Here is a 21,179-nt window from a genome sequence, read left to right as displayed (position 1 = left end):
ATGATAATAGAGAGTTTATATAGATCTCTTGACCTTTTTTTTTTCCGGTTTAGAAGTGATTTGTGGTCTATCTTTGATAACATTGTTAAAAGGGATGGATCACGAATTATTGAATTCTTTTCTTTGAGTTTGGGTCAAATTTTGTACAAATGATCGGGAAAAAAAAAAAGTTGTGTCTCTGTCTTGAAATAATGCTGAAATGTCTTTAAACTAGTGTTTGTTTTGAGGTATTGAGATAGAGACCGAAAAACTGAGACTTAGTATCATGTTTGTTGGTTCAGTGACTCGTACTAAAATTTATGTCTCTGTCTTCAAAATTTCAATATTTCAGTACCTCAAAAAAGTGGGAACACATGGGACTAAAATTTTTAGAGATGGAGACTGAAACTTTAGTAACATTTTATACCTAAAATACTCTCATTTTAATTAATTAATTCCAATTTTATCTTTTGTACAAATTAAATTAGAGTTTCATTCTTATTTCAATTTCTGTCTCCCATTTTGCACCAAACAGAATACTAAAATTTATTTCAATCTCTATCTCTTAGTCTGTGTCTCTCAATCTCAGTCTTTTTGTCTCTGTCTCTCCATCAAACGCTACCTTGACATGCCAACTTTACTGGCATGATAATTGCATTAAACACTAGCATAAAACAAAACGGAAGATTTTCAAGTGTACCGTTATACTGGTGTATCAGTAATTTTTAACCGTTGATCTTAATTATATATATTATATATATATTTTATAATTAAGATCAACGGTTAAAAATAACTGAAACACCGGTATCACGGTATATTTGAAAATTTTCCAAAACTATAACAAGTTTATTTCCTTTAATACCAATACAATAATGCTGCTTTAGTGGTTAGACATTAAAAACATGGTTGCCAAGACTGATGAGACTATTTTCAATATTTCATACAAATATAATTACAGTCAGACTAATTAATTAATTACGGTCTTTCAAACCCAGTAGTAGTAAGCTCAATCTTTCAAGTTATGTAGTACAACCCCAATTATTTGCCGTCACAATTAGGTAGGTACAAGGTACACAATTGAAAGTACATCCACTACATTATATTTTTTTAATCAAATATCACAAAAGTTAATAAATTGTACTTCAAATTATTAAAATGACCACCATGAAATTTTTGTCTATCCATGCAAGTATCAATGATTTCATTTTGGCCTTTATTTTGAGTTACATGAATAATTTTCACCAAAGTTAATTGGTTGTAGAAAGTAGAAATTAAATGAGGAGTTAATAAGAGTTGGTTTGAGTTGTCTTAATTGTGGCACGTGGTGGAACAGCTTGCATGCATGTGGGAGAACACATAGGCCAATATATGTTTAATGATATTTAGAAGTAACCCTGCATATATATGTAACCTGGATATATATGTCCCAAAAAAAAAAAAAAAAAAAAAAAAAAACTGGAAATGAAAAATACAATGCAAACCAATTTGGTTGAATCGAATGCTCAATTCTCTTATCTGCTTTGATAAGTATTAGAAGGTTGAATCTTATCTTGCATGTATAATAATTTATTGATTAAGAACACACTTTTATATAAAATTCAAATCTACTGATACATATATATATGAAAAAGTTTAGGATTCAAATTAATTATTTAATTTTGAAATTCTAATATATATATGAAAAAGTTTAGGATTTAAATTAATTATTTAATTTTAAAATTCGAAAAATTAGAATAATGAGAGATATTTTTTTTTATATATAATAGATCTTTTATTTTTCAACTAATTGATTCTAATTGACTATCTTCTTAAATAGTTTTCTAGCAAAATCATATTATATATGTATTATGAACAATGTTATATGGTCAACAAATATTATTATTTTTTATTAGCACTTAGTCAATAATAATTTGTACCCATATTTACATACATTTTACACAGAATACAAAAAATATATAATTTGTACTTATATTTATATTTATTATAATTTTACACACATAAATCAATACAATTTATACCTTAATCAATATAGTTTACATCTACGTCATAAATTAATAAAATGAGAATTTAGTATTTGTATTAGTCAAATAAATAATAATAATAAATATTAAAATTATTTGTCTTCAAAAATTTCTCATGTATTATTAGGTTATTTTAGCTGATCTTTTATTTCATTGAATGTAGTGATGTGTAAATAAGAATAATATATCATAAATAAATAAATAAATAATCTATTGTCCTGGTTCTCAAATTGAATTGACAATATGGCAAGCAAATTAATTGGAGTTTTGAAGAAACTGTACCTACCTATGAATAACTGCTCTGCAACACAATAAATTGAAAACCAGCAACATTATTACTGTTCACTAAAAGTATGTTTGGTTGATATAAGGTAGTAAAATTGTTAACTGAGTGAAATGTTCAAGAATATAATAATCTTAGTGTGACATGTTGAGATGACGAACTAATAATTCGATATATTTCCAACATAAGCTTTTCGTTTTTACGGAAAATTGAAAAAGGCAATTGATTAATCCTTAATGGCTTGATTTTCTTGTTGATCTAACAAGACATATTCTTTTAAATTACGTATTCCAAAATTCTAATGCTACTATATATATATATATATATATATATATATATATATATATATATATATATATATATATATATATATATATATTAGCCTTTGATTACCCCTAAGAAAAATAATTAACTAGCTTGATTGTCTGGACCTAAGCTAAAATAATAGTAGCTACCTGGCATATATGTACCTCTAATCTCGGCTCATTAATTTTTTATAGATATGGAGTCCAATTTTATCTTATTATGGATTTTGAAAAACTTTGACACAAATATGGAGTAAGAGAGGAATTGCCTTTGCCAGTTGACAATTTATGTAAAACCATTAATATAAGCAGATTTATTTAACTTGTGATCAGGGGTCTTATAAAATCTTCAATGGATTTGCTATCTACTACTTATTTTGCCAAAATAACAAAAAATTAAATAAGAGTATATTTTGGTTTGGTAAAATTTTAGAGAATTATTTATGTTCTTAGTTTTGAAACATTAAGAGTGTTTTTTTAAATATTTATAAAGATATTTTTTAAAATAAAAAATTTAATATAATTTTATATATTAATGAATATTTATATTATTTATTTTTATTTTTTTTATTATATTTAAAATTATTTAAAAATATTTTAAATATTAAAAGCAATTACTACAACAAAAATTATTTTTATTGACAAACTTTAGTAGCAATAACATAATAACTATTATACATCTTATTTAACTAATGTTTTTGTATCAATTATATATTTGTCATTATTACTGTATATTATGATAGCAATTATATTTTTTTGGAGTGAATACCCCATCCGGCCCCTGACAATTATTTCGAAAGGACAACGAAGCCCTCAAGAAAAAAAAACACCCAATCCGGCCCCTGATAATTTTTTTGGGACTGATTAGCCCCTGTGCCAAAAAAAATAACATTGATATTTTTTGGCACAGGGGCCTCGTTGTCCTTTCGAAGTAATTGTCAGGGCCGGGTTGGGTTTTTTTTTTGTCAGGGGCCGGGTTGGGATTTTTTTTTTGTCAGGGACCTCGTTGTCTTTCGAGGTAATTGTCAGGGGCTGATTTAGGTTTTATTCTATTTTTTTGCAACCAATAAAAAAGTTTTACCGACAATTGTATAATTACTGCTGAAACTTTTTAGCGCTAATGTCTAATTGCCAGTAAATTATTAATGATGATTTTTATTACCACTAAAAGTGTTCGGTAGGTCGGGTACCGAACGGTTCGGGTTGGTACTTCGGTCGATGAGAGGGGGGATCGCCTGGTTCCGCGTTGCTGTGTCGAAGGAGGGGTAACCGACTTTCCGAGCTCTTTATGTGGAGAGGGGGTGTCACCTGCAAAGACAATCCGACGCTCTAGTCAGTCCAATGTGCAGGCGAAAAGTGAAAGAATTGTATGTGACGTACCTTTGGGGAGGAGTAGGACCCTCCCCATATATACCGTGTCGGAGGTAGGTCCCATAAAGGTAGACCCAACTTCCTCGAAACTTTCTCCACACAGCTGTAACGGAGCTGTAAGGAACGCGTGTCTAGGTAGGAGGTTGAACAGCTCAAGCCCGACCGTTCGAGTCGGGTGATCCACAAGTCAGGTCGGCCCATATGCTGTTTGGGCCAGGCCGTAACAAAAAACAAAATAAATAGCCGTTAAAAATAACTTTTCTAGTAGGGAATTTTATTAAACGCAATTTTAAGTAAAAACTTTAATAAATCCACCCTATATATTTAAATTGATCTCACAAATTTTATATATGAGTCAAGTTAATATTCTAAACTTCTGTTAAATTAAAATAGTCATTTACATTTTTTTTTATCTTACACCATTTTTTCATCTTATCTGTCATTATACAAACGACGTAATTTTGTTGTATTTTATGTAAAATTTAACTATTTACATTAGTATAGGTCAAATATGACAATAGATACAAAATAGTTTGAGCACAAATGTGATACACATTATGATGATTAATAAAAATTTATGGGACTTATTTAACCCCCTCATGCATGCATAAAAACTTAGACCAATTTAAGGATGGGTTAGGGAAAAAAAAAACATCACAGTGAAACCTTATTCTCAAATGTCTTTATGTAGAAAACTGAAAACATCTATTAAGCCATTAGTATTAGTGAGAAAATTAGGTTGGAAATTATTGATATATACATGTTAGACTTGTGGAAATGGACGGTAAACATCTACAAATTAATAGAATTTAATTTTAATACACTGATAACATAAAATATTTAATACAGTAGTATAATTACATTCGTTTTTTTATATAACTATTTACACGATTAATATAAAAATAATTATTTTTTTGATATAATATTACATAATTGAATGTACATATAAAATTACTTTACACTGAAAATAGATTAAAATTAAATTCAATTAATAAAATAGCTGAAAGGATCCTTAACAGAACAGACGGCGTGTTTTAATATTCGGCAAGAATGATACAAAAAAAGACAAGTATCTACAATCTAAGCTGGACCATTAAAAGGTTAACATGAAAGTCATCACATAACAATGACTTTGAGGATGTGTATTGTGACCTTATAATTAGTCTCACAAGTCACAACAATAACTAACATTATAACCATATTCCTTTTCTTTCTTTCTATTTTTTAATCTATCCAACGGACACAAATTTGTTTAAATAAATATGTTGTAATAAAGCTTATTCTTTTAACATTTGATAGCATTGAATGGATCACTTATCATTAAGTTAAAAAGCTCTATACTATATCTATTCATTTTGTATAATGTTTATACTCTTTTAATATAAAAAAAATTGTGCTAATTTAATATATAAGTCACTATCACTACACAAAACATTTATTTATCCTTTAAAAATCCAATTCCAAAAAAATTGGGGAAGCATGTTCATGTGCTCAGAGCAAATGCATACTTCCAAATTTGAAGATCAAAGTACATATTTGAAGTGTGACATATGAAATGGACCTACATACATAGATTTATAGTTTTAGATGCTTTGATTTTAGGCATCATTAGGCATAAAAAAATGTAACAATTTCTAAAACTTTTACTTAAAAGAAAAAATTAAATTACTACCTCCTACCAAAGCTAACAGAGTAAAGGGCTCATTAATTGGTCACAACCACTTCCATGGATTCCATAAATGCTATCCAACAACATCACTCAAATGCAAGCTGTCTATAAAAATCAAAATTCACTCCAACACACACATCAAATAAAATTGTTACTTCAAATTGTATTTATTTATTTATTTTTATCATTGTGAAAAATGGCAGCAGAGTCTCTGAATCTGAAGATCACAGGTAAGAGCCATGTGAAGGCAAAGAAGAACATTGGAAGAAAAGAGTATCAACTTGTGACCTTTGATCTTCCATACTTAGCATTTTACTACAACCAGAAGCTGCTGTTTTATAAAGGGAATGACTTTGAAGGAATGGTGGAGAAGGTGAAAGAGGGTCTAAGTGTGGTTCTTGAGGAGTTTCATCAGCTAGCAGGGAAGATAGGAAAAGATGAAGAAGGAGTTTTCAGAGTGGAATATGATGATGAAATGGAAGGTGTTGAAGTAACTGAGGCTGTTGCTGAGGATGTTGGTGTTGAAGATCTTGCTGTTTCTGAGAGTAGCAGTTCCTTGATGGAACTTGTTCCTTACAATGGTATCTTGAATTTAGAAGGCATGCATAGGCCTTTGCTTGCAATTCAGGTAACTTTTTTCTTATAACTTAAGAGTTTGATTTTGATGCACTGATAGAAAGTCTTGCAATCACATTCATTAACGTTTGTTTTGAGGTAGTGGGACAGAGACCGGGAGACTGAGACTCAGTATTATATTTGTTGGCTCAGAGACTGGTACTAAAATTTCTGTCTCTATCCCTAAAATTTCAGTATTTCAGTACCTCCAAAAAATGGGGACAAAGGAGACTGAAATTTTTAGAGACGAAAACTGAAATTTTAATAACATTTTATACCTAAAATACCCTATTTCAATTAATTAATTCTAATTTTACCCTTTGTACAAATTAAATTAAAGCTTCATTCTCGTTTCAATTTCTGTCTCCCACTTTGCACCAAACAGAATACTGAGATTTGTTTCAGTCTCTGTCTCTAAGTCTCTGTCTCTCAGTATCAGTCTTTCAGTCTCTATCTCTCTACCAAACGCTAATATCACGCAGTCAACGTGAAAGGTGGAAGATAATTATTTTTGCTAATGTGACATTATGTGATTGAATGCATATGTAAAATAGTTTTATACTGAGAATGCATCAAAATTAAATTCAAATTTTTATTTAATATTTTTTATTAGGGTACTATGATTTAAGAGGATAATTGTCATATTAATTTCAACAGAATGAACTTTGTAGGGTAAGATCATTTGTATGAGATATTATATAAATTTAGTTATCTTATGTCATAAAGATATATTTTAAGAATATAATAATATTATTTTTTAATTTTTTATGTATTTAATATACTAAAAATGTTAAAAGGATTATTTTTTTTAAATAATTTTTAGTAAAATATTTCTTTATGTATTTTTAAAATGTGTCTTTAAAAGAAGGATTTAATTTGGATATAGCTTCATAATGCAACATAATATACACATATTTTACACCATTTTTAAAAGGTGATGATAGATGTACTTGTTTTATGTTATAACTTATAAGGTAAATTGATTAAGACTTTAGTTATGAGATTGTAGGTTAACTTAGTTATATAATGCAAATTAGTTAGTCTCTCTTATATCCTACTTAGCTTAGCAAGTTGTCAAAACAAGAATGAGTAGGCTATTTAATAGGATTATTAATGAGTTGAAACTGGAAACGGCTTCTTCTTCCCTTTCATTTGGTTCAAATCATTAAGTTGAATTTTAGAATGGTCCTAGTAACAGATATATTAATGGACCCAATCCAAGGCAACTGAACTCAACTACCACATTTAGTGACTTGCATGCTGCATTGCATGTGATATTCATGATTACCAATTCATGAGACTCTGCTTTTGCATGAAAAAAAAAATATTAGTATTTAGTAACAATACACCTTCCTAAATGTTTTCTTAAATTAGTACTTTTTTTTTTTCAACTTTTGAGTGTATAATAACATACAATTACATGGAAATGAAACTCCCTTAATCATAAGTGCTTAAATACTTATTTCCCAAAGTACAGGTTTTAAGTTTATCTTGATAAATGTTTTCATAAATTAAAGGGTCAGTTTGGGACCATTGCCTTTGCTATCTCTAACTTTTCATTGTGGTAATAAATAGAACCATGTCACATTCAATACAAAGGTAAGGGTGTAGGTAGTCTAATAAATTGAAAGTTTTAAGCTCTCAAGATAAGGCATGGTGAAAAATCACCCCATGTTACCCTATTTTGAAATTACCTTTATACTAAATTTAGAGCTTGTTTGGATGAGTTTTTAAGAAAATATCTTTTTTTGAATTATCTTTTTTTAAAAGATCTTATGAAAAAGTAAAAGTAATTTTATATTTGGGTATCTCATGCAAAAAGATATTTTTATCTATCAATTAAGTTTGGATATAACAATATAAAAGTACTTTTTTTTTATTTATTACATGAAAAATATCTTTTTTTAAGAGAAAAATATCTTTTAAAAAAATATGTAAATTACAGCTTCTAAAAAAATATTTTTTTATTTTCCTAGTACTTTTACTTTTACTACTAAAAATTTGCCAAACACGCTAAAAAATATAAAAATATCTTTTTTCATTATCAAAATAAGTGCCCAAACAAGTACTTAATCTATGTGGAAAATATTTAAGAGATTTTTTTTTTGTGTGTTGTGAACAGCTGACCAAACTGAAAGATGGGCTTGCAATGGGCTGTGCCTTCAACCATGCAGTCCTTGATGGGACTTCCACGTGGCAATTCATGAGTTCATGGGCCGAGATCTGCAGCGGCGCACCATCAACAGTAGCCCCACCCTTCCTTGACCGGACCAAGGCCCGAAACACCCGCGTGAAGCTTGACCTCTCATTGCCGGAGCCCAATGGGCTTCCATCCGAGAATGAGGAAAAGCCCAAGCCCAAATTAAGAGAAAAGATCTTCAAATTTTCCGAGTCTGCCATCGACAAGATCAAGTCAACGGTCAACGAAAACCCACCATCGGACGGCTCAAAGGCATTCTCAACATTCCAAGCTCTCTCGGCCCATGTTTGGCGCCACATAACCCTGGCCCGTAACCTAAAGCCCGAAGACTACACAGTCTTTACCGTATTCGTAGATTGTAGAAAACGGATCGACCCACCAATGCCAGAGGCCTATTTTGGAAACCTTATCCAAGCCATATTCACGGTGACAGCAGGTGGGCTTCTGTTGGCCCATCCACCACAATTCGGTGCATCATTGATCCAAAAAGCAATTGAAGCCCACAATGCTAAAGCAATTGATGAAAGAAACAAAGAGTGGGAGAGTGCACCAAAGATTTTTGAATTCAAGGATGCTGGAGTGAATTGTGTGGCTGTGGGAAGCTCTCCTAGGTTTAAAGTTTATGACATTGATTTTGGATGGGGGAAGCCTGAAAATGTGAGAAGTGGAACCAATAACAAATTTGATGGTATGATTTATTTGTATCCCGGCAAGAGTGGTGGTAGGAGCATTGATGTTGAGTTGACTTTGGACCCTCATGCTATGGAGATTTTGGAGAAAGACAAAGACTTCCTTCTTGAGGTTTAACATTTTCATTCTCTCTTTCCAATAAATTAAAATTAGGTCATTATTGCTATTCGGTAGTTATTCACTTGAAGATCCATGTTTTCAGGTAAAAATAATAGATAAGATATTGACATATATATATGTCAAATTATTTAATGCAATTCTTATCTATATTTTTGCATGAAAATATTGTTTTTATATGAATAGTTACCTTGTTATTATCTATACTAATGTCATGTAATTTTCAATTTTTATTATGATTGTGGGTTTTTCGTTCTTAGTAATTAACCATGTATGGTTATGGATATGATTATTGGTTATTGTTATGGTTATGGTTATGGTTATTGATTGAATGCATATATAAAATAAGTAATTAGTTCCTGTGGTTTTCATTTTTATTTGAATACTTTTGGTCTTTATTGTATTATTAACGAAAAATAGAAATGTTTGGTAACTAAAGAAAAATGAGACATTAGACCACATATTTTCTCTAACCCTTCATAATAGATTCACTTGTATGTACTATCACCAAACAGAGAAAAATGTTGGATTAAATTAAATACTAAAAATATTTAATAACTAAAAAAATTAGTCAAAAATAATTAAAATTTATCTTATTTAATATTCATTAATTCTAACAATAATTAATAAATATTAAATAAAATAAATTTTGATTTTTTTTATCTTTCCAATATTATCGATTAAATAAATATATGCGGCAGTTTCTAGTATCTAGTTTCTAGTTTCGGGGATGAGTGACATCAAATCGGTGCATGTGGCCATTAAATAGTGGTTTAATTTCACAAACACTTGTAAGTTGTAAGGTATTATAAGTTGAGGGAACATATGATTCAAAAAAAAGGTTGACAACTCGAGATGCATGACAACACCTAAACATAGATCTATCATATGTGTGGATGAGATATGAACAAGAGAAATTTTAGGGTCAAGTGATGAAATTCATGTTATCTTATAATTAAGCAATTATATAGTTGGTGAAGTCTTAATTATTTATTTTGTTTAGTTTATTTATTTATTTTTATGTTTTGGTCAGTTGAAGCTTAGTTGTTGTTGTTAGTTTTTTTTTTTTTTTTTTTACATCTAACCATGAAATCTTGTAGATGCAAATTGTGGGCCTATTGTATGCTTTTGCTTTCTGTGGATTAAAACATAAAATTAAATCCTGGCTTGGTCAATTACCAAAAAAAACAAAAAAAAAAATCCTAGCTTGGTCCAACCCTTTCTTCAAATCTTCATATCTGATATCATCGCTCATTTTTTATTTTTTATTACTGAGATCAAAAATTCTGACCACAAAATACAAAAATTCATATCACTTCCAAGAAAAACGCATAACTGATATCTACTCAATTATTCATATTTTATTAAAAAAAAAAATTGTTATTATGTGTATATAAATTGTAGAGTACCATGCCACTTACCTACACTTAGATTGATAATTGAGCTTGAATTAGACGATGTCTTACATCTCTCTTATGTATGCAGTTTAGAGAACAAAATTCTATGTTATTAGCTTCTTATTATGGGACAGACAAGGAGAAAAATAAAAAGAAAAAATCAAAATAAAAAAAATGACCAAAAGAGAGATCTAATTTTGCTTGTTCTTATATAAAACGAATTTATTCAATAGTAGGATAATTAACCATAACCTTATTTTCATTAGATGTCACTTGGGTAATATAACTAATATATATATAAAGAGTGAGTACAGATAGTTAGTTACAAGTTTAGAGTATATACTATATAATCAATTGTTAGTGAAAAAGTCATCAGATTTATAGAGTGAGAACTAGGATTGTTAGTTCCCTCAACTTCACCCTCTCTTCTTCTGGTTTGTGGGATTTTCACATTCAGAACTTCAATTCAAGTTTATCTTTCATTTTCAATGTCTTCTAACTATGAATTTAACATGGTGCGGTGAGCGATTGTCGCTTGCAATCACTTTGATCACTTTTTCTGTTCCGTTTCTTCTCCTTAATATTTCACACTTTTCTTCGATCACTTCGATCACACTTTTTCACATTTTTTCTCTGAATTTCTATTCCCTTCAATTTCTTTCTCCCTTCTTGTTTTCTCCTCTTTTCTTGAACTCATACCATAGAGATTGATGAGATTTGTCTAGTTTCACACATCTTGAAACGAAAAGCATTTTTTATCAACGAGATTAAGAAAAGAAGGTCCGAATCTGCACTCAGATTCGTTGAATTTTAAACTTCAAGCCATGGATCCTACAATGATTAACACACCGCCAGCACCTAGTGGCATCGATCTCAATGCCCTAGCTTATCTAGTAGCTCAGATCAACACTTTTTAGGCAAATTCTCCTCGTCCTCTAGCTAATCCTATCATGGATCCCTCATTCCCATTCTTTCTTCATCCTGATGATAGTCCAGGTAACCCCCTTATATCTGAAATATTAAATCACAAGAATTATAATTCGTGGTCAAGATTGATGCTGCGAGCCCTAATTTCGAAGAACAAGATCGCATTTGTTGATGGTTCTCTCTCAAAACCGATTGAAACTAATCCAACTTATGAAGCATGAAAAAAGTGTAATACGATGGTAGTTTCTTGGATCAATTTATCTTTCAACCAAGATATTCAAAATAGTGTGATTTGGAATGGTGTGGCTAACAATTTGTGGAAAGATTTAAAGAAGAGATTTTACCAAGGAGATATGTTCCAAATTGCAGAACTTGAAGAGGGTCTTTTCTCGATCAAGCAAGGTGACCTATCCATAACACCTTACTTTACACAGTTGAAAAGCATACGGGAAGAATTGGAGGATTATAGACCTCTTTCCACGTGCATTGTGTCTCGAATTGCAATTGTTCCTCCATTATCAGAACCTATAAAGATGATACATTTGTTGTTAGATTTTTACGTGGATTGAATGAACAATACACCACGGTCAGATCCAACATAATGCTGATGAAACCCCTCCTACCAATAGATACAGTTTTCTTGATGCTTTTACAACAAGAGAGACAAGCTTCCAATTCAGATTTCATGAATTCCAACTTGCAAATCAATGCAATCAGCAATCAAAATAGTCACACCTCCTTCGGAGGCAGAGGTCGTGGAAAAGATGGAGAGGTGGCAGAGGTAAAGGTTATGGAGGAAGAAACACCCTTAAGCAATGCTCATTTTGTGGCAGAGAGGGCCATTTAGTGGACCATTGCTACAGAAAGCATGGCTTCCTCCCACACCTCAAAGCCAAGACAGCCCATGATGAGAAAGGCAGTGACACTATTGATATCTACAAGGAAGGAAGTAGTATCTTCCAAGCCTCATTTACACTAGACCAAAAGCAAGCTCTACTAACATTGCTCCAACACCATGGAGTCACCACTTCTCATAATGTGAACAACATTTTCACTGTCACAGACCCTACGTCTTCCGATGAAGGTAATTTTGTGATCATGTCCATAGTTTTGTCACAGAATAGTGACTCTTGGGTTATTGACACAGGAGTCACAGTCCATGTTACACATACTTTTGATGCATTTCATTCACATCAAACAATCAATCCTGTTAGAGTTAGGCTCCCAAACAAAAGCATTGTCACAACTTCAATTTCTGGCATAGTCAAAATCTCTAACACATTGTATCTCACTGATGTTCTTTACATTCCATCTTTTGCATTAAATATGATTTTAGTCTCAAAATTAATAGAGTCAATTGATTGCCAATTTATTTTTAATAAATTTGGTTGTGAGATACAGGACTATCATACAATGAAGATGATTGGAGCAACTAAACTCATTGAGGATTTGTATGCAATAAAATCAGATACTAAGAAATTGAACACTCACACAACTATGTCCATACAAACAGCAAGAGCTTCACCAGTCACACACCACACTGATCAAGCACTTTGGCATATTAGACTAGGCATATTCCATTTAATAAATTGCATTCCATGCAACAGTTGCATCCCACAATTTTAAAGTTCAAATTTAATAAAGATGTTGCTGCTCTTCCTTGTGATTCATGTCACTTGTCTAAGCATAAAAGAAAACATTTTCTTCCCAGTTTTTCTAAAACTCAATCTTCATTTGAACCCATTCATGTAGATATTTGGGGTCCCATCAATGTCATTTTTATAAAGGAAAATACATATTTTTTAACAATAGTGGACGATTATAGTAGATATACATAGATTTTTCCAATGAATTTGAGATCTGATGCAATAGTTTTAATTCAACAATTTGTAATTTTTGCTCACACTCAATTTGAAAAGAAAGTTAAATGCACCAGATCTGACAATGAAAAAGAATTTCAAATTCATGAATTTTACAAATCAAAGGAAATTATACATCAATTCTCTTGTGTTGAAACTCCTCAATAGAATGAGATTGTTGAAAGAAAGCATCAGCATTTGCTTCAAGTCACCAGAGTAATCTTGTATGAGTCTTGTGTTCCACATTGCTACTAGGACTTGGCAGTGGTATATGCCACTCAAATTGTCAACCAAATTTCCAGCAATTTACTAGACAACAAAAGTCCCTTTGAGATTTTTTATCACAAAATCACAATTTTTGAAAATTTCAAAGTGTTTGGGTGCCTTGCATACATTTTCACATTGTCAGCTCATTGGACTAAATTAGATGCTAGAGCCAAAAAGTGTGTATTTTTTGGTTTTAAAGAAAGCACAAAAGATTTCTTATTGCTTGGCATCACCAATAATAAATTGCTAGTATCTAGAGATATTGTTTTCTATGAAAACATTTTTCCTTTTAAAGAAAGTAATACTACAGCGTCTCATTTGGCATCATTAGACCCAACTCACAATAAACCCCATGCATCACTTACCTTTGATGACATATTCACATACACCCAAACCACTTTGCTGCATATCCCTACCACAATTTCTTTAAACCCTCCTATTCAATTACATACATCATCATCACATAATAACAATAGCATTACATCATCTCATCATGCTCACTCACAACAATCCCTTAGAAGATCTGAAAGAATAAAAAGAAAACTAGCTCATTTAGAGAATTTTTATTACATGCAAACTTTCAAAGAGACAGCAACCACAACCAATTGTAGGTATCCTATTTTTCTAATAATTTTATCATATCATAATCTTTCAACTGCACATAGAACTTTGTCTGTGAGTATTGCATCATCCGTTGAGCCAAAACATGATGAAGAAGCTGTGACCGAATCTTGTTGGAGGGATGCTATTTCAACTGAGTTAGAAGCCTTGAATACAAATAAGACTTGGGTGATCACTCCTTTATCTCCAGGCAAGAAATCAATAGGTTGTAAATGGGTCTTCAAATTAAAATTGAAACCCGATGGCAGCATTGAGGGACATAAAGCAAGGCTCGTAGCAAAAGGGTACAATCAAAGACAAGGATTTGACTTCTTTGATACTTACAGCTCGGTTGCAAAAATGAATACACTCAGGATTCTCTTAGCCTTAGTAGCAACAAAGGGTTGGTTGCTTCTACAACTCGACGTTAATACGGCTTTTTTCCATGGCGATTTAGATGAAGAAGTTTACATGAGTTTACCTCCAGGCTTCAACGTGGAGAAATCTGGCATGGTTTGCAAATTAACCAAGTCGCTCTATGGCCTCAAACAGGCCAGTCGGCAATGGAATGTCAAACTGACTTCTTTACTCTTGAGCTTAGGCTACTCACAGTCCAAACATGATTACTCCTTATTCACTAAATCAAACAATGGTGTTTTTACTGTTGTTCTCGTTTATGTAGATGACCTAATCATCACAGCGAATGACCAATTAGAGATCAACATCACCAAGTAACAATTGCATGCAGCATTCAAAATAAAAGATATTGGCAATTTAAAGTACTTCCTGGGTCTTGAGATAGCTAGATCAAGCACTGGTGTTGCAGTTCACCAAAGAAAATATGTCTTGGACTTGCTTACTGAATACAAAATGATCGAATGCAAGCCTGCCACAACTCCGATGGATTATGCAACCAAACTGGCCAAGGATTCAACACCAGCGTTCTCAGACATGTCAGCTTATAGACGCCTCATTGGCAGACTTGTCTACCTTACAACAACATGGCCAAACTTTTCGTTCGTGGTGGGAAAATTAAGCCATTATTTGGACTGCCCTACCACTGCCCACTATAGTGCAGCTCTCCGAATTCTCAAATACTTGAAGAATACCCCCGCAGCAAGTCTCTTCTTCTCTGCCTCCTCAGACCTGCTCTCTTCCGGCTACTCAGATGCAGATTGGGCAGCATGTCCAGATAGTAGAATATCAGTCTCTGACTACTGCTTCTGAAGGATTACCATGTGTTCATAACACGCAGCGGAAGAAAAGAAAGTAATCCTAAAGATCTATTTTGTGCTTAAATTTTATTCCAATAATTTAATATATAGATCAGATCTAAATACCTTTAGACGCTTTAGTAAAAACTTTATTCTTCGATTGTACGAAGACTCTATACGTATCCATACCGAGACCAACCTTTGCTGTCAACTCCTTGACCAATGGACATCTGATCTAAATTGAGAAACCTCTTGCAACTCTTTGCAAACCATAAAATTCTTCTCCAAGAATTAGGCTCACATACGTTTATGTGTGTAGAGGTAAAGGAATAAAACCCTTGTGTTTTATTCTCATCTTCACTTGTATTACTCTACTATTGGCATACATATATATAGTATGAGATTTGTTACTGATTTTAAATTTGATTCTCAATTCAAATTTAAATCATATCTTTAAATTCCAAACTGAATCCTTCAAATTTTATGAATTATATCATAACAATTTAAAACATAACCGATTTGGATCTCATCCAAATTTATAATTCAAATTCAAAAATAGAATAACTAATTATTCTCAAATCTCATTTAATATTCTCAATTATCATATTATTATTATATTCTTGGTGCTAGCAAAGAATATAATAATATTCCATTTGAATTAATATAATTATTTATTTGATCAAATCAAAATAAATAATTAAATAATTCTATAGCAAAGATTAGAACACTCGTTAGTGTGTGACCCCATAGGTTCGATACTAAGCGGGTAGTAAATTAGTCATACTAAATTTACTAATCAAGGTTGGTGTCTAGCAACACTCCTCAACGATCCGATAGTATGAAGTAATATATTTTTACTAAGAACCTTAGAAGAACTAAGTATAATTCCTTCCATCTTTCCAGCTCTTGGTTAACCTTTAGAGTATGGTTTAATTGTCAAACTCTAACTTGTTACCATTATTATAATGAACTGTGAATGACCTAAGAAACTCATTTCTTCATTCATTCAATCCCCTTGGCCAAGGTTTTATTCATTTCAGTCATTATAATCATAGAGCTCAAACTCTTTACCGAGAGTTGACGGATTCCTTATTGACTAATCATTAATTCTACAAGTATTTAAATCATACCCAATATCCATTCAACTAGCACCCTAGGGTATTAGGTGTCTAGAATCAAAGTATAATAAATACATTGTTAATTACTATGACAGTCGCAAGTCAAAGGAAACTCTATTACTGTGTTCATCTTGAGAATATCCTATTGACAAATATACGGTAATGAAGGTTGTGGTAGGCTTAGAGAAGGGGGGTTGAATCTATGCCTTCCTTTTTAATTACTGTTGTTACCTTTTTAAAACAGATTTGCAATTCTGATTCTGTTTTAACTTAGCAGCGGAAATTTATGAGACAATTTATTTTTGTCTCATGAATATCAGAAAACAGAACACAGCAGAGAAGAAAAAAGCTAACACCAGCAAGTATCCTGGTTCGGTTGCCTTGTGCTATGCAACCTACATCCAGTCTCCTCCACAACTGTGGAAGAATTTCACTATAGTAAACAGTATTACATACACCAATAACACAGGATTGACTCAATCCTTTCATACTCAAGTTCTAACCTAACTTGACATTGGTTATGCTAATACCTAACTATACCTCTTAGTGCTAACCCAACTAAGAAAGGGATACCATTCAGATACTAGATACAAGACACTTAATCAACCTAAAGAAATCAGAAAATAACTCTAGGCTTTTCTCTCAAGTGTATCTCCCAGCCTTTTTCCACTCATGGCTTTTTCTCAAGCTTTCTCACAATCCTTTTCTCTCAAGAAATTACAGAAAGATAAGCTTAGAAAAGTACATTACAATCAGTAAAACATGAAGGAGATTGACTTCATCAACAGCCTCTGTGCTATGCGAAAAACCAGATTAGCAAGCCTCTGATTTAGTTTTTCATACTGGCGAAATGCACCTTTGATTAGGAAGCACTGTCCAGTTAGATGAACTTCTTCAAAGAGCTATCTCTCAGAACAAAACTTCTACTCACTGGTTTTCTCTCCTTAGTTTCTGAGTGAACAGCAAACCTCTTATATCTCCTTGCATGTGGCTGAGTTCTTCTTCCAAGGTCAACACCTTGAGCCTTGAGCTTCACCAACTCACCAGCTTACTTTTTCTTCTTTAACATCAAAGAGGAACCTTTGCTTCTAACTTTTCCAACTTGACCGAAAGCCATGAAGGAGTAGCCGAGATTGTCTTCCAATGGTCAACCAAATCTGAACCATAGAGATGCAACTTGGTCCCCAAGAATCTCTTGTGACCGTGGATTTGTAGCAGTGAAGAACAGAGATCAACTTTTCTCTTGAATGCCATTTTCGGATAGAGCAGAGAGTAGAGAAGAAATGATGAAGATTTGATGCATGCAAGATGAGATGGATTACCTTTCTTAAGCTTGATTTAGCTTGGGATTTCTGTTTTAGCTTCTGTGCTTCAAGCTTCAACTCTCTCTCTCTCTTGCTTCTTTGGTTAATGGCTTATGGAAGAAGCTTTTCTTCTCTTTCTCTTTCTTGCTTTTTCTGAAATCTTGATGTGACTTGATTAGAGAGGAGAGGAACGTTGCTCTTGGTTCATCAACAGATGGTGGGAAATTGAAAAACAATTGAACTTGGATCGGGTTCTTCTCTCTTTAGCCCGTGGTGCCTTGCTATGCTTCTTTGATGAATTTGTTTGAGATGAATGGCTTGGGCTTGATCTATTCATACTTACCATTCAGCCCATTAGCCTTGTTTTGTCATTCATTCAACTTGGGCTGCTTAAATTGAATTATGGCCTGCAGCATAACCTAAATAATTAGCAATGTATACTTATTAGTTAAACAACTCTAATTATTTATTTTGCCAAAAATAATGTTTGTCATCACTAATTAATTTAGTTAATTTCTTAACTCAACAATCTCCCCCTTGATGACAAACATAATTTAAGCAATAATCAAAAGGAAATGAGTTTGAGTCAGGTTTAGAAAACTCCCTTTGATTTTATGTTGCTCCCCCTATCCTTTTCAAGGTTAGCTCCCCCTGAATTTGTGCTTTCCTCTTTGTTCCTATTTTTCTTTGATCTTAAAGAGATCACAGTAAAGAGCTAAAATACATTAATCTTGGCTAAGGGATATCAGATAAGCAACATCACATAATCAGCCCAACATCAAGCTATTACCATCAGCAAACAGATTCAGCATGTGAAAATAAGTATTAATGTAGCAAAAATTTCCCAAAAAAATACTAGGATCTACTATCCTATCCCTATTGCTATTACTCCCCCTTTTGTCATCAAGGGCGGATAAGAGCAACAAAAACAAAGTCTTGTATCCTGCAGAAAAGAGTTAGAGCACAGATCAAAGTACTAATTAAGCTGTCTAAAGAGCATCAATAGTAAGAGTTATTACAGTTATCCAAAAAGAAATAGTTCAAAAGTAGCAAAAGAAGCAGAAATCATGAGACAAAAAAGAGATCAGCAGCAGTTTTTATGAGACAAATTCTAGGCATCAGAACCATTCCCTTCCGAAACAGCATCCTCTTCAACATCAGTGGCAGCATCTTCATCATTTTGAAGGTTATCAATGAAAGTCATTAGTACAGCCACCCTATCCCTTGACTTCTTCAGGAAGTTCTCATGCTTGCTAGCCAGCTTCCTTTTCTCTTTGCTCAATTCAATCAAGTGGTTCGATTGAGAGACAAACTCTTGAGCAACATCCCTGATCACATTCAGCAGAGTGGATTTCTTCCCAGTGGAAATGGAAGTACCCTCAGTGGACGGAGCAGTAGAATCATCTGGAATGAACTCTTCATCATCATCATCTAGAACCACTCTCTCAGATCGAGTTGGTCCTTTTTGCTGTTTCACTGAACCACCTCCCTTTAGATATGAATGTCTATTTTCATATTTCTCATTGGTCAAGTCAACACCAAAATACTCAAAAATACAAGTCAGAAACATGCCATAAGGAAGAGCTTTGTCCTTTTCACTTCTAACAGAGTCAAACATGTATCTAACCATCAAATATGCAAATGAAATTTCAGTTTTGGTGAGAAGGGCATATAAAACAAGTGTATCAGTGTAGGAAACCCTTTGATATGAGCCGCTTTGAGGCAGAATAATATGATTGACTATTCGGTGCAGTTGAGCACGCTCATATCCTAGGGCTTTGTGAGTGGGTGTAATGCCATCTATTAAAGAGATATGTTCACAAATACTAGCCAAGGCATCATTGTAAGAAACACCAACTCCTTCATCCCACTTAACTGACGTGTAGGCACAGGGCCCAACATCAGTATACTTCAAAGCATCACTGATGGTCTCATTGTTTAAAACGATATCTCGGCCCTTGACATACGAGTGAGCAGTGCCCTCATGATAAGTCATGTTTGCATAAAACTCTTTGACCAACAAGGGATAAACAGGTTTTTTGATATCAAAAAGGTGATTCCAGTCCAGAAAAATCAAGTTATCAACAAAAGGAAAACCTTTTCTTGTCAAAGATGGCAAATCAGCGAGAAAAGAGGGACATAGGGTACGATACTGGATAACCTTCTCATAAAAATCATTGTTCATGGCAGATTTGAATCTATAAGGGTTATAGTTCGAATGAGAAGTCAAAAAGTGAGCTTTGTGATCAAAAGGTCCAATGTCTGGTTCTTTAACATTCTGGAGAGGGACTCGAGTGTTACCTCGTTGAGATCGCATTGGAACTGACCTGGATTTTGGTTGTGTTGGTTCGGGTATGGGTTCCTTAGTCGCCTGACGTTTGCCTTTGGAGGAGCCAGGCTTTGCTGAACTTGGTTTTGAGGAGCCAGGCTTGGAAGGTGTGGCCTTTGGTGGTGGCGTCGGCTTGGCAGAGGCAGGAAACCTTGGAGTGTTTTTGGTTCGAGCCATGGGGTCACAGCGATGAGGAGAGGTAGGAGGAGAAGGAGAAGGGGTAAAGGTGCGGTCTTGAGAGCGAGTGGATGGCTTTGTGGGTAGCTTGAAAACCTTTTCACGAGGAGCCCTTTTTGCTATGGTTTTCTTCCTCATTTGGTTAGTTTCAATTTAAGAAGATGAAAGAGTAGTTAGGGTAGTGGTGAAAACCGAAGTGTTGGAGAAGGAGTTATTGAGGGAAGAGAGGGAGTGTTGGTAACCGTACCCAAAAGCAAATTTCCAAAACCATGCAACTGCATCACCATTTGAAAAGACTTGAAAAGACATGACCTCATTCAAGAAAGATTTTATTTGATTTTAAAAATTAATTTTAAAATTTTGAAAAACAACAATATTAACCTGAAACACTTTTTGGGCCAAAATTAAATCCTCTTGAAAACCTTTTGGGCCACAAAACATTTATTGAAGACCTTTCATGAAATACACAAGTCATCAAAAACTAACACACAAGATTGTAACATTCATATTTGGGCCTTGAGGTGATAAGAAATTAAAGAAACACATTTGGACCACTCTTGATCTGAATATTGAGGTTGGCCCAAATTGAGATTCATTTGAAACAAGCCCAGAACACGTTGACTTGAGGGAAACGTTCATCACCTGCCCAGAATTGTCTCATACCTGTTTATGAGACAAAAAGCTCCAACAAATACATCAGTATTTTTCAAACAAGGAATCATAACTCAAAATTCCTA

General features: G+C 33.0%; 1 protein-coding gene and 1 pseudogene across 1 annotated transcript; one reads left to right on the top strand and one right to left on the bottom strand.

The window, feature by feature from the left end:
• The first annotated feature begins 5,740 nt into the window (after positions 1-5,740).
• PEL3 (HXXXD-type acyl-transferase family protein) lies at positions 5,741-9,573 on the top strand. Its single transcript, XM_016348809.3, has 2 exons — positions 5,741-6,256; positions 8,366-9,573. Exons 1-2 carry the CDS (start codon positions 5,825-5,827, stop codon positions 9,248-9,250), a joined length of 1,317 nt encoding a protein of 438 aa, XP_016204295.1. The 5' UTR covers positions 5,741-5,824; the 3' UTR covers positions 9,251-9,573.
• Positions 9,574-19,047: 9,474 nt separating this feature from the next.
• On the bottom strand, positions 19,048-20,751 carry LOC148566397 (uncharacterized; annotated as a pseudogene).
• Between the last annotated feature and the right edge of the window lie 428 nt (positions 20,752-21,179).

Source organism: Arachis ipaensis, chromosome B5 (genome assembly GCF_059453495.1).
Source record: "Arachis ipaensis isolate K30076 ecotype BB chromosome B5, ASM5945349v1, whole genome shotgun sequence".
Lineage (NCBI taxonomy): Eukaryota > Viridiplantae > Streptophyta > Magnoliopsida > Fabales > Fabaceae > Arachis > Arachis ipaensis.
This window is presented reverse-complemented; position numbering and strand designations above follow the sequence as displayed.